We start from the raw sequence: 14,689 nt of genomic DNA, 5'->3' as shown, positions 1-14,689 counted from the left end.
TAAATATCACACAGTGACCTTTTAATAGTCTAGATTAGTGTAATGTTCCTATTAGTAGTTCCTCCTGTTAAGTGCTTATTTGTTTAAATTATTCAGGTTTATATAAAACATTTGGACATACATTTTATTATGTTCCAGTCATTAGTCATTTATATTTTACTATTGTAGTAATTCTTGCATTCTTTAATGAAAAAAGTAACTAAGTAGTTACTTTTGTTGGTAATTAGTTACTTTTATGATCTTGTAACTCAGTTAGTAACTGAGTTACTTTTTTGACAAAGTAATCAGTAACTATAACTAATTACTTTTTTAAAGTAACGTTCCCAACACTGTTTATAAGTGGTCAAACCGTGGCGGTAATTATGCGCAGTCGTGTCCTTTTCACAAAAAGATTAGTCAAGTCTGTAGTGCCAAGGCGCAATGGCTGTTACTTAGACAATTACCACACTATTATTACCAAGTGAGGCAGAACAAATGCAGCAAAATTTGCGCATTGCCGTGCCTGCATGTCGCATTTATTAGACACAACGTTGCGGTAATATTACGCTGATTTGCCAGCACTATGTGTCTTGTGAAAAGGGCTATAGATAACAGTAAAGCACTTTCAAGTAGTTCTCTAACCTCCACAGTGCTTTTCCTAGTGGAGTGAACATTGATGTCTGAAATGCAAGTAAACCGTGTGTCCAATGTCCGTGCATAATTGGGAAGAGCAGAAGTACAACCATGTATTGTCTGCATAACTGAAACAACGCTGTCACTCGATGACACCGCCAAATGGGAACATTTAAAGATTAAAACACACTGGGCCTAAAATCAAACCCTGGGGAACACCAAATGTAATTTCACAGACTTCAAAGTAGCACATATCTAAACATGCCATTATAGTCCTGTCTGTGAGAAAGGAAATAAAACGTTTATGGACAGCACCGGAGAAGGTCGTGTGTTTTAATTGGGTTAGAGAACTAGGCAGTTTTGGCTTGCCTTTAGCACCCCCTGGTGTCCATTTGTAGAACCAAATCTCCTCGGAAGTTTAGAGATGGGTCTGAAGCTGCTATGGAGAGAGGCGTCAAGACTAGGGATGGGTACCTTTGACATTTGAATTGATCCGGTACTAATTCCCGGTACCTACGAATCGATACCGGTACTTAACGGTACCAATTTTCGATACTTTTGAGTGTTTATTATTTTAATTCTCTTTTATAATTAAATATATATTTTTCTCAATATGTAACAATATTTGATCAATATCACGGTAAATAACATACAACTGTTTGTATTTTAACATCGTCCTTGTAGTTTTATAAGCTGATAATTAAACTGAAGCAAACATCTTTACTGTGAACTAAATTTACTGTGTATCTTCATTCCTTTTGCCGTCCTTTTTCATTTGATTTTTCCTACTGGGAAGTTAGAATTTCCGAGGAGAAAGCGAAAGCACCATTAGCTGATAACAATGGTAGCAATGGAAGCTAAGATATCAAGCTAACGATATCTTAAACAGTTTATTTAGCTGCTGGAGCAGATTAAAACGGTGATGCCTCACACTTAGATCGTCACTGGTTTCGTCTTCACCCGTCACATTTAGTAAACTGAAGCCAAACTTTAGAGCGCGTTCATGTTGTTCAGTCGAGAATTCAGAGTTCTGAGGAGAAAGCGAACGCACCATTAGCGAAACGGAAGCTAACATATCAAGCTAATTATATTTACCTACCGGAGCAGATTGAGATGAGGAGCAGATTAAGATGAGGATGTCTCACTTAGATCGTTGTCGCTGGTTTCATCACCCAGTTACCCATCACATTTAGTGAAGTGGACCCAAGCTTTAGCCTGCGTTCTCTCTACCATGCTGCTTTGTTTACAACTGGTTCGCAGCGAGCGACGACAAAACGCTCTTGCGCATGCGCAGCTGTCTTGGCAAGTTCTCGTTATGATGGACGGGTACCGAAACGAGGCACCGTTTGAAATGACGTGAATCGGTGCTCGGTCGGTACTATGGAATTCGGTCGGTACCTTAAAAAGTACCGAATTCGGTACCCATCCCTAGTCAAGACTCGGTTTTTTAAGAAACGGGTGGATTACAGCGCTCTTAAAGTAAGCAGGGACCAGAAACCAGAGAAGCATTAATTATATAAAGCACGCTGGGACTGATGGACTGAAAAGCACTTTTAAACAAAGATGAGGGTAAGATGTCGAGGGGGCATGCAGAGGTCTTCATAGAGTTAACTAGTTTGGTTAACTCAGGCAAAGAAACAGGAGCAAAGCTATCTAGGATGATGGGCCTGGTTGGAGTCGGGAGAGGCAGCGATAAGGCTGAAGGAGAGATGCTAGATCTAGCCTTATTGACTTTGTCCACAAAGAAAGACAAAAAGTTCTCACAGTCTGCAACAGAGTGGATGGAGGCTGTAGGAGAGGCAGGAGAGACGATGCTGCTGATGGTGTTAAACAGCACCTTGGGGTTCCCTTTGCTCTGGAACACCAGGTTGGAGAAATAGGAAACCCTTGCGTTTCTGACTGCAGAGTTAAAGGATGTCAGAAGATCCTTTAGGTGCAGCAGATGGACGTGGAGATGGGTTTTCTTCCACAAACGCTCAATTTTTTCTGCAATGGCACTTCAGGCTGCGAAGGCTGTCATTAAACCAGGGAGTAGGGTTCACTGCAGGAACTGATCTGGTTCTGACAGGACAGATGTTGTCCAGGATGGAGAGGCAGTGCTCGTTAAACTGATAAGTTAAGGAATCTGGGTCATTATCAGAAGAACAGGGTGGATCAAAGCAGCAGAAAACTTGCTAGCTGTGCTCTCATTAAGAAAATGAGAACTAACCATACGGCGAGCAGGAGGTGGGGACGCAGAAACCGACAAGTTAAAGAAAATGCAATGGTGGTCTGAAATATAAACGTCCTCAGGACAAACACTGTCAGCATTCAGACTCAGGGTAAAAACAAGGTCTAGAGTGTGCCCCCTGGTGTGTATGGGGCCAGAAACATGCAAACAAAGCTTCATCCCCAGTGTGTTAGTATGTGTCATCACCCAGCCTCGTGTTCCACCTGTGTGTTTCACATCTGTATGCATCTGTGTGCTCACTGAACATCCTTCAGTCATCGATTTTTAAGCACAAGGTAATGCATTTTAAAAGGCTCTGTCAGCCTCGAGGGCAGAATAATGGCAGCCAGTTTGGAAATGACAACAAAGTGTCTGGAGTCGTCCTCCATCAAGATCTTTACCTCACAAATGTCCTGCATCTCGTCTCGTTGGCGCGGTAAACATAATGTCAACAGACCTTGAGGTTGTTCTGTGTTCAGGGAGACTAAAACGTAGCTGTGGTTTGTTTTAGTGTTGTAATGAGAACTGCAAAATTCAAATGTGCTCCGAAATATGATCCCAGATTTCCTCTTAGCTGGGAGGCATTTTAATTATTTCTGTTAAATGGTTTGTTGTGAGACTTGAACATGAAAACAATGAGTTAAAAGATCCTGTAATCTTAATGGGTTTGCATGTTTTCTAAGCTTTATTATGTCCCAAGTTCTTAAACCCAGCCTTCATTCATGTGGTTTGGTCGCTGACTTTGGATGGTGTTGTTCTCATCTCCTCTGCTCAAACCCTTTTCTCTATGACTACATGAGGGCTGTGCAGTCTTATGGACTTCATAATTCAATTTGATTTCTATTATTAAACGATTACCATGGTTACCACTATTTTTAATTCATTTTTTCACAGTTTAGTCTTTTCTCACGTTAGAGATTTTTGATATTTTCAAATTAATTCAGCACACAATAATTCTAGTTACCAAATACCTTTTACTCTACTCTATTATCCTAGTAAGACTGAACAAATACCCTACATAGGTTTGCATGAAATCTACATAATAAATGTAAATAATGAAAATCGAAGTAAACACGTCATTTTCACTTTTTAAAACGAATCAGCTGAGAGTCTGCAAACTGGAGCCATGCAGAGATGCGATGTTTTCACCACCTGACAGTTCACGTGGGACTGTGAAGAACAAACTCATTTTGGAGCAGATTGTAGAAAAAACTAAAGGAGTGTTGCTTCAGTTTGCATGAAAACAAGTTATGTTTAAGCTAAAAGGTAGTCCGTGACGGCACAGGGATGGTACACACACACACACACACACACACACACACACACACACACACACACACACACACACACACACACACACACACACACACACATACTGTATCCCACCATCATTTAATCTTTGTGAAACACAATTTCCCCACAGACTGACCTTAACTTATTCACTGCCAGTCGTTTCCTGATCGCTAAAGGCCTTTGCTGACAGTGTTTCTCGCCGTTTTTACTGTTTTTTTAAGAGTCGCAGAACGTTGCGCGCTAGGATGATGTCGACGCCAAAACAACCAAAACAAAGCGGAGACTCACCTCTTACATCAGGAAGAATCCACATCTTTCGAGCGTTATCCGTTCTTTCATAATCCATTGTCGAATTATGATCGGCAGAAGCTTTTCCGGTTCGCGCCTCACTTTTTTTTACAGGAGCGGCCCAAAGCGATCTCCTAACACATGGATTTTCTGCTTCCTGATCATGTGATATGTGACTTATGCAGATGAAGATCAGATTCAGAGCTGAGATGTTTGTTCTCTTGGTGCGGGGGCTCTTTCCGATGCCCAAACAGTAAAAAAAAAATGCAAATGACGACTTTAATCGTCATTGGCAGTGAACGAGTTAAAAATGACCAGTTATCCCTATTGCTGCCTCAGCTTTGCAGCAAAGTAACGCCATAGTTTTATGAAGCGGCTGGAGTTGTGGACAGGTTTTGTTAATCCTTCCTCGATTGTTGGCTGGTTAGGAGACACAACCCCCGGCTTCTTCTCTTCGTCCAACCTGGGTTGGGAATGTGTAAGGTGCTGTTCCATGTTGGTTTATTTTACACAACTTTCCTTTAAAGCTTCTTTCCGGAATATTTCTCTTATCTGATGGCACCATCTAGTGGCTGACAAGCATATCACACAAAAAGTCTGTCGCTCTATTTTTTTTAAGATGGCGACTTCTGTAGCCGGCAAAACATAGCTAAAACACATTGTTTTACGAGTATTATTCTCATGTCATGTTGTGTTTTCATATATTTATATTTTAGAGACTTACTTGTCCGTAAAAAGTTCATCAACTCTGCATCAGCCGAGGTATTCCTTAAATTTGAAGCAGGTGAGCGGTAGTCGAACGCTAGTTAGACTACCGCTAGCATTAGCGTGCCTAGGCTGGCCACTAGCTTGATTTCCTACCCCCTTGACGGACCTTAAGCATGGATAGGCTGGCATTAGCATCGGAGAGGCTAGCCATTAGCATGTCTTGGAGAGTCACTAGTCAGCTAGTGGCCAGCCTAGGCACGCTAATGGTTAGGTTCTCCAATGCTAACGCCAGCCCGTCCAGGCTAACGTTAGCCTATCCATGCTAATAGACAGCAGAGGGAGTGTGTGAACCAGTCAATGACCAGCCGAGGACTGCTAGTCCCTAGCGTATCTAGTAGTAATGCCGGTAAAGGTGCTATTCCTCAGTAAGCAGCGCCAGCCTCTCAGTTACCACCGCCAGCTTATGATTAATCAGGTCGGTAGTTTGCTTCAGAATTTATATAGCCTCCTGCTGCTGGGCAGTAGTCTTAATTTTGGCCCCCATACCGCACCATACAGTTCAGCTCTGATGCAGTTAGGATCTGAGCGATGAAGGTTCATACTGGATGCTCACATTCACGGAACCTATTTATGGACAAAAGGAAGTTTCCTCAGTAGCGTATAGATGTTTCTGTCTCCTTCAGACTCACAGGGATTTGGCTGCTGGCACTGCCCCGCTCTCTAGTGATCCTTCAAACATAAACATTATAGTTTATAAAACTTTGCAGCCATTAAGCCTAACAGGCAAGCAGACTAGACATTCTGGCATCTGAAGCTTGGAAAGTTGTTCCTACAAAGCTTGCAAGAGCGAGCAGCTGTTCAGAAGCTCGTCGTGGTGATGATCTGAGTCAGGTTGTTTCTCACACAGTCATTCAATGTATGTTGTTAAACAGACATACTCATGTCTGTGTTGTTGATCTTCACAGAATGAGAGACCCCCCACCCCCCCCCACCCCCCCACCCCCCCGGCCCATGTTTAACTGCTAATCTCTCCTTTTCCAGGACCGTATTCCCTATCCGGCTCTTGTGCAACCTTTCAGTGCATCTGTTCGACACCACTGTTGTCTCTCCCTCCTGAATCTGTCTGCAGCTATTTGTTGTTTAACTCCAGTTTGACCTCCAAGTCCTATCTCCAACACCCCACTGGCTGCTTAAGAATTCTGCAAACACCAGCATGTGCTATTGCTCCCTCTTAGTTTGGGAGACAGCAGGGATTTTCCATGGATGCGGTGCATCTGTAAAACTGCTCAGCCGTGACAGATTGTGTAGATGGATCAGCCTCCATCTGCAGTGTAGAAGTGCTTCCTCCTTCCTGTTGTTGTCAGGTAATTCCATCTAACTGCCTATTCCCTACATCTGGCCTCTGTGGGTTCTGCGGGTGTTAGAGAACCGATCAACATTTTAACAGCGACTTTAGCTTCCTCAGAGCCTCCTCACTTTGCACTCACTGTGCAGTGTCTAGCTTAAGCTACAGGACTGTGCAGTTAAGCACTTTTGAGTTTGACGTTCACAAAAAGGTACCCCCAACAACTTTAAAAAGGCTGTAGTACTCTGTTTTACACCTGTCAGAGCAACGATAGGCATAGCACATGATAAAATATTGCTGGTGGCGCTATTGAGATGTCATTTAGTGTGAAATAAGTTATTTTCATGAGCCATTTCTTCTACCTGGAAAAGAGATACATGTGCTTCAGCTCTAGCGGAGAGAAGCTCCTGGAGCGCTGCATTGCTCCAGTTCATCATCTCAGCTGATTCTGTTTACAAAAGCGAAACTTATTGCCATGTTTACATAAATTTTCAATAGTTTCTTGCCCGAGCTAGGCAGTAACTCCATATGTGATCATGACACCTCCTTCTGTTGCGCCAAGGCTGAATATGCATTCACAAGTCCAGTGTTGTAGTAAAAATATTACCAAGCGTGGCAGCAAAACAATCCCACTGTAATGATTTCAATTACATGCTATTTAATAAGCCATAAGGCGTAGGATTCCATAGTAAATATGAAATCCACCTTACGGATCTGTGAGGTTATTTTAACAAGAAGATTGGAACTTTTTAATGCAGGGATTAGATAACAGCTTCGTATTCACTCAGAGACAACAGAAGAGAGAGTCAAGTTTAAAAGTTTAAAAATTTATTACTAAACAAATTAAACTAGACTAACTTAAACACTAAACGTATGGTGTAACAAAGGTGGATTAGACGGTGAATGGTGTAATGTGGAATGTTGCTCAGAACCAGCAAATCCGAGAAGTGATTAGTTCTGGTGAGAACTGGAGGTGATGTATTCGTGTTAAGCTTTGGTTAGGAGGTTCATAAACACAATTAACGCCATTTGTCGGTCTACGTACCCTGAGCGGAAGTCCCCGTTAGATCAGGAATGTCGAGTTCCAGCTTGACCTTCTCGGGAACCGAAGTTGATAGGAAAAGCAGCGGTTGCCGACCAGACCAGTCTGTGAGATACTTGAATGAATGAATGAATGATCAATTTATTCAGTCATCTTAAGATAATGTGTACAGTAACATGTCATACAAATAGATACAAATACCATTACTCACTAACATACATTCATTTGTATATGGTGTCTATTTGGTATCTCATGACTGAATAGGTCTAGGCAGAAGCAATAGCTTATATAAATGCCTAACCTACTTACAAAACAATTTTTCAATTTCCCGCAATGAACCAACAACCCAAATAAAAATAAAACACAAATCCATCCATCAACATCAAATTAATACTCTTCAAAAATAATTTTACTGATAAGTTTTTTTAAGAACTGAAAGAGAAGTTGCTAATTTAAATTCTATTTTAGCCTCATTCCAAAATTTTACTCCCATTACAGAGATACATCTCCTTTTCATTCCCTTTTTGGCTTTTTGTAGAACAAACATACATACACCTCTTAAATCATATTTACTTTCCCTCTTTGCAAAAAACATTAGCATATTTTCTGGCAGAGCTGTTAATTTTACTCTAAACATAAATGGCATTATTTTATAATAGTATAGATCTTCTAATTTCATAATCTGTGATTTTGAAAACAACAGGTCAGTATGAGCATAATAATTGCTCTTGTTTAAAACTCGAAAATATTTATTTTGCATAGTTTTTATTTCATGTATATATGTTTTAAAAGTTGAACCCCATATTTCTATACAATATGCCATGTATGGTTGTATTAGTGAACAGTATATTAGACGTAAGGCCTTATGGTTTAGTATGTCCTTCAGTTTATATAATAGACCCAAAGATTTGGCAATTTTTCCTTTTACATAATTTAAATTATGCTTCCAAGTAGGGCTGGGCGATATGGCAAAAATAGAATATCACGATTTTTCCAATATTTATCACGATTTCGATTTTATCACGATTTTTTTATCTATGAATAGCATAACTTCAATTGCGTATTAAAGAAGAGAAACATTGAATAAATAAACATTTATTCATATTAGGGATAATCAGCACAGTGCTAACACACTTATATTTTAAACTCACACCAGAGATGATAAAAGCCCTGAGAGAAACAAACAATTACAATAATCAGTTTTTCTCGTTTTTCAAGTAACTTAACATAAATTAAAATCGTAAACATATTTAAAGTGCAAACATGTCAATTGCAAACGTATTGTGCAAACATTAACTTGTTCAAAATACTATGTAGCTCCCAGTTGCTCATGTAGTGGATAGTTAAGCTCAAATAGAGCTCTGATGTGCGGCTGGGCCAGAGATCGCTTGTGGTAGCAAAAAACTGCGCATTCTGAATATTTTCTGCAACTCTCACTTTGCATTCAACGTACATGCGTGGAATGGCGGTGTTCGAAAAATACTTGCGGCTGGAAAACTCGTAGCGCGGTTCCAATGTTTTTATCATGTTCCTACTGTTCACACGGGACACAAATCTTTAACCAAGTGGTACGTCACTGCATCTGTCACGCTGTTCCATTGTCTGCTGTCTCTGTCGTAGGGAGTGAGTTTTGTGAGTGTTTGTTAGCGTTTGCTGCCTGGAAGAAGCACTAGTCGCTGCTGCTGCAGCCGCAGGCATTTTAGCTTTAGCTGCCAGCTGGCTCTCATTGTATTGTTTGGGATGCCTTCTTTTCAAGTGATTAAACAAGTTTGTGGTGTTGCCATCACTTGCCTTGATGCTCTCCTTGCAAATGACGTTTCGCTGCTCTTTGTCATCTGGTGAAAAACCAAACCAGTTCCATATAATGGACGAGGCGTTCCTCTTCGGAACAAAAACCTCGTTGTCACTCTCAGCCGCGGCCAAAGCCATGTTTGTTCACACACAGGTGAAAACAAGCGGGGCACTAATATATTACTATGACTCACTCTGATTGGTTAAGGGTCAAACAAAGGCATGTCATTCGCCTGGGGTAAGTTCCCTTTTCATTCAGAGGCAGAATTTCAACAGCAGAGCTGTGAATCGTGATAAAAAGGTCTCTGAAAAATGACAGACCGTCAGATGTGTAGATCGTAAAACGGTCTAAAATCGTCATATCGCCCAGCCCTACTTCCAAGATAAGTTAGAGTCAATCACAACACCAAGAAATTTTATTTCAGACACTCTTTCAATTTCAGTATCTGAAATTGTTAATTTAAAGTCCCCTTTTTTTACCTTCTTATTTCCAAAGATCATAAATTTAGTTTTTTTATATTCAGTGATAGTTCATTTACATCAAACCAAGATTTGAGGATATTTAACTCTTTTTCGGCCTTCTTTAAAAGTTCTTTTACATCTTTACCTGAACAAACTAAATTTGTATCATCTGCAAACATTATAAATTAGAAAAAATCTGTCACGTTACATATGTCATTTATATATAAAGTAAATAATATAGGACCTATTACTGACCCTTATGGAACTCCACAACTTATTTCTCTAAATCCAGATTTTATATCTTTAAATTTTACATACTGTTGTCTGTCTTTGAAGTAACTCTCTATCCAGGACTTCGCTATACCTCGTAGGCCATAATTTTCCCTCTTTTTCAATAATCTCCTGTGGTCAGTGGTGTCAAAAGCCTTCTTTAAATCAACAAATATGCTAATAGAGAGTTCTTCGCTTTCACTTGCTTGGGCTATTTCTTCTACCATCTGCATTATCGCATAGGTAGTGGTTCTGTTTTTTCTAAATCCATATTGACTGTCTCTTAATAATTTATTTTTAGTAATATATACGTCTAGCTGGTTCACAAATAATTTCTCGAGTATTTTTGAAAATTGTGGAATAATTGCTATTGGCCTATAGTTTTCCATACAATGCTTATTTCCAGTTTTAAATATTGAGATCACTATTGTTATCTTCATAGTTTTAGGAAAATTGCCTTTATGTAGTGATAGGTTATATATATATATATGTCAATGGTCTCACAATAGAGAATATAACTTCTTTTATAATTCTCATATCAATTTCATTTATATCTGTGGATTTTTTGTTTTTAAATTTTCTTACTGTATTTACAACATCAGTCTCACTTATCTCATGTAGAAACATTGAGTTGATATTGCTATTTATCAGATTATTAAAAGTATCTGCATCAGGTGGGACTGCTATCTCATTTGCTAATGAGGGGCCGACGCTTACAAAAAATTCTTCCACTATATTTATTAGATCATTTTGACAATTTTGTTGGCGTCTAGTGAGATCCAAACCTGGTTCAGCTTTTATTCTGAAAGGAACCGTTGCAGCAGTTGGAACAGCAACAGATTTTATCCAGCTTGTCGTTGGTTCTTTTGGTTGAAGGAGAAACGTTACGGATTGGCCACTCCGACAACTTCTCTAGAACACTTTGAACTGGCGTTAAAGATGACGTGGGCATAGTTTTATACTTCGGATGTTTTGGTTTATGGTCGAATGAAAAGTTTACAGATTTACCAAACACCACCAAAACCATCTGGCAGATTCTGATTGGATCAGTGAAAGCAATGTGTCATGTCTTTTAACGCTACGTGAGATCAGTCCTGGTGGAAACATTTAAAGTCGTGTTACTTATTATATTCTATAGGATAATAACAAAGTAATTAATATTTTGATTTCACAAATTGGTTGCATCTTATTATTGACTAACACTTTGTTTGATTAGCTTTATTAAAATAGAGTTCTTTGATTTATTAAAAGGAGAGTCCATTCTTCATTCTTCTGTTGAGCTGGAAAGAAGCAGTTTATAATGACTGCATGAGACCTTGAGGCCATATCTCATGCAGACTTGTCCTGTGTCAGAGGAGAGGGGGAAACAGTCATTTCATTCCGTTACACCACATTGCCATGCCGTCACGGCGCTCTCATAAGACAGACCATGGCGGCAGTATTATGCTGATTTGCTGGAATGATGTGTGTCCTAAAAAGGGCTTTGGATTGATTTTGTACCTCTCGCAGACACAAATCCATTTTTGGGTTCTAGGCATTATGTAAAGTGCAGACTAGATAAGAAAAAAAAAACACTGCTACACAACAATGGAGATTAAACTCTGCTAGCTACACGTTTTGCATTTACAGTCCAGGGGAGGAGGGATCCGGACTCGAGATCAACTTGTTGGGGTGGAGCGGGGCAAAGATGACGTAGCAACAACACCATCCAGGGTTGTCTAGTAGCTCAGCAAATCTTTGCGGAGCTTAAGGGAAGAAGATGCTGAGACTGGAAAATGTTCGTGTGAAGCCAAAAATTGCTTTGGGGTGTATTTCAAAACCTGGTCAAAAGCTCCGAAAACTGTATTTTGCATGATATAATCATTTTTGTCACATTACTCTTTACAAGCAGGCTGTGATTTTGTTTTGCCTTCCACTTCTAATATAGTCTGAGATGTTCAGAACGATTCCACTAAGACCTTTTCCTGCTTTGTCTTTGTGAAGCAACCATCGTCCTTCAGCTGCTTCCACACATCTGAGAATATGTCGGTAGCTTGTTCAGCCTCTGTTCACCTTTCTCTCTGATTCACGTGCCTGCAGCACATTTTCACAGTCTTTATTGGTTTGAAGTTCAGGAAGTTACCCAAGTCATCTAATCTCAGAACAAACACATCCTCACAGTTTACATTTAGACTCTAATCAAATAAATCCAGCTCTGCAGTGTTGTCATGGATTTTATCAATATGTTTATCAATAACCCATTTCCTGTAGTGAAGAGAGAAGGGGACAATGAACAGCAAGTCAAACAGTTATAACTGTGGCAAGGTGCCTAAGGCTAATGCCCCGAACATCCGGTCACAGACTTTATTTAAACAGAAAGATGAGAATGGGAGTGAGGTCATTGTGTGAGACAGAGAGTCAGTGTGTGTATGAGTGAGACAAGAGTGTGTGTGTGTGTGTGTGTGTGTGTGTGTGTGTGTGTGTGTGTGTGTGTGTGTGTGTGTGTGTGTGTGTGTGTGTGTGTGTGTGTGTGTGTGTGTGTGTGTGTGTGTGTGTGTGTAAGTGAGTAAGTGAGCATGCAGAGAGGCATAGAGCAATACATTTACATTCAGTTGATTTAGTCCATGATCAAGAATTAATAGACATAAACTTTTCCATAACAAGTGTTTTTGTCTTTTCTGGGCTCAGTCTGACCTCTGGCCTTTTCATGTAGACCTCTCTAATATTCGTAACAACTTGATATGGCTCCAGCCTGGTTTATAACAGTCTTTGCACATATTAGGTTATTTTCACTATAAATCTGAAAGTCTATGGCCGTCCATTAGTGGTCTCCTGTCTTCCTGCTCGCTCTATTTGCCGTCAGGTGTTTTATTCTTCTTCTCCATTTTAAGCAGCAAAAGTTGATGGCCTGAGAAAAACTGAAGTGAATGCAATAAAAAAGTTTTTAAGTTAACCGTCCATCTTCCCCTCTCTGTGTTTCCAGATGTTCAAACTGAAGGCAGTTCAGCTGGCTGAGAAACTCATTCCTGCCTTTAACACTCCTACTGGGATCCCCTGGGCGATGGTCAACCTTAAAAGGTCAGCGACACCTCCCAGAGAACACACCCTTTCATCCCTAACACAATAAATATATTTACCTGCAGCCTGATTTATCATCCGAGCGTCAACAGCTGGCTCTGAAAATGTTTGTTTATCTGCCAAAAAGACTAAGCTTTTTGTAATGTGATTACGGCTAAACTATTTAAAGCATCAAGCACATTTTCTAAGTTCAGAAAACATGAACCCTGTTTACCATTCTGTTGTATTAAATGGTAAATGGCCTGTGGTCTGTATTTGATATAGCACCTTCTAGAGTCCTGGAACCCCCTAAGGCGCTTTACAACACAACCAGTCATTCATCCATTCACACACACATTCACACACTGGTGGGGATGAGCTACGATGTAGCCACAGCTGCCCTGGGGCGCACTGACAGAGGCGATGCTGCCGAGCACAGGCGCCACCAGTCCCTCTGACCACCACCAGCAGGCAACGTGGGTTAAGTGTCTTGCCCAAGGACACAACGACAGCGACAGACTGAGCGGGGCTCGAACCTGCAACCTTCTGCTTACGGGGCGAGCACTTAACTCCAGTGCCACCGTCGCCCCTATTATTAGGAGTGAGTTTGAGGGAAGAGTTTGTCAAACCATTTTAATGTTTGTGACATTGTGAGGTGTGTGTGTGTGTGTGTGTGTGTGTGTGTGTGTGTGTGTGTGTGTGCTTTTTAAAAAATTTGAAATAAAAGTTTGAAATATCTCGCTTTAGGTTGATTTAGTGACATAAATGAACTTTTGCACCACATGCTATTTCCTGTTTCACCTGCAAACACAATAGACCGGGGGTCTCCTGACGTTTTGGAGACCAAGAGCTACTTTTACACAATGAAAGTACAGAAGAGCTACTGCCATACAATGTATACACATTGATACTTTCCATGTGTGAATATGCTTATGATGTTAAAAAAATGCTATGCACCATAATAACATGCATTTTTTATTTCTCTGTATTTAAAAGAAAATAGTGACATTCCTGTTTTGAAACTCAAACTAGACAAAATAAAACATATTTTGTTTTTTAACTAGTCTAGACATTTTCAGAAAAAGAAATACGAATCTACTTCCTGTGAATGATGAGATTTTATGTCTATGATGTATCAGTTACGTAACTCTGTTCTCAAATGAACAGCTAACCTGCTCCTGACCCCGTGCCCTGCCCAGAGCCTAAGCAGTAATGTCAGTTTTTCATAGAGTTCAGCTATTTTGACATAAATGAACTAAAATTTCCAGTGGCATAAATTTAAAGAACATTTAATATTCTTTAAATGACATTTAATAAAAAACCTCTCAAATAATTGTTATGATTCTTTTTCCAAACATGTTACACTAAAATTCTCATTAAAGTGACAGTGTGTAGATTCCCTGGCAATAGGGGGCAGTGCATACCTAAATCATTGCAAGCAAGCACTACTTTTGTGTTCAAGTAACACCTTACCAACGGATGGCCATTAGGGTCAAAAATCCCTGGGGTCACAACCTCCAGCAAAATAACAAGAACATCAGATTCCCTTTCATCGCTGGCAACGAGTGAAGAGGTAAATGTGTAACACAACAACGTTTATTTATGGTGAAAGTTTTGTAACCATTTGTTACGA

General features: G+C 40.0%; 1 protein-coding gene across 3 annotated transcripts in view; it reads left to right on the top strand.

The window, feature by feature from the left end:
* The window catches only part of man1a2 (mannosidase, alpha, class 1A, member 2), a 210,445-nt gene that overhangs the window by 138,886 nt on the left and 56,870 nt on the right, over nucleotides 1-14,689 (top strand). For all 3 annotated transcript variants that reach the window (XM_070544080.1, XM_070544081.1, XM_070544082.1), the window contains one exon: nucleotides 12,983-13,077. In XM_070544080.1, the coding sequence (XP_070400181.1) occupies nucleotides 12,983-13,077 (95 nt within the window). The remainder of the gene's footprint in view (nucleotides 1-12,982; nucleotides 13,078-14,689) is intronic.

The sequence above is a fragment of the Nothobranchius furzeri genome, chromosome 14 (genome assembly GCF_043380555.1).
Source record: "Nothobranchius furzeri strain GRZ-AD chromosome 14, NfurGRZ-RIMD1, whole genome shotgun sequence".
Lineage (NCBI taxonomy): Eukaryota > Metazoa > Chordata > Actinopteri > Cyprinodontiformes > Nothobranchiidae > Nothobranchius > Nothobranchius furzeri.
The sequence above is the reverse complement of the archived record's forward strand: the minus strand, read 5'-3'. Positions and strand labels throughout refer to the sequence as shown.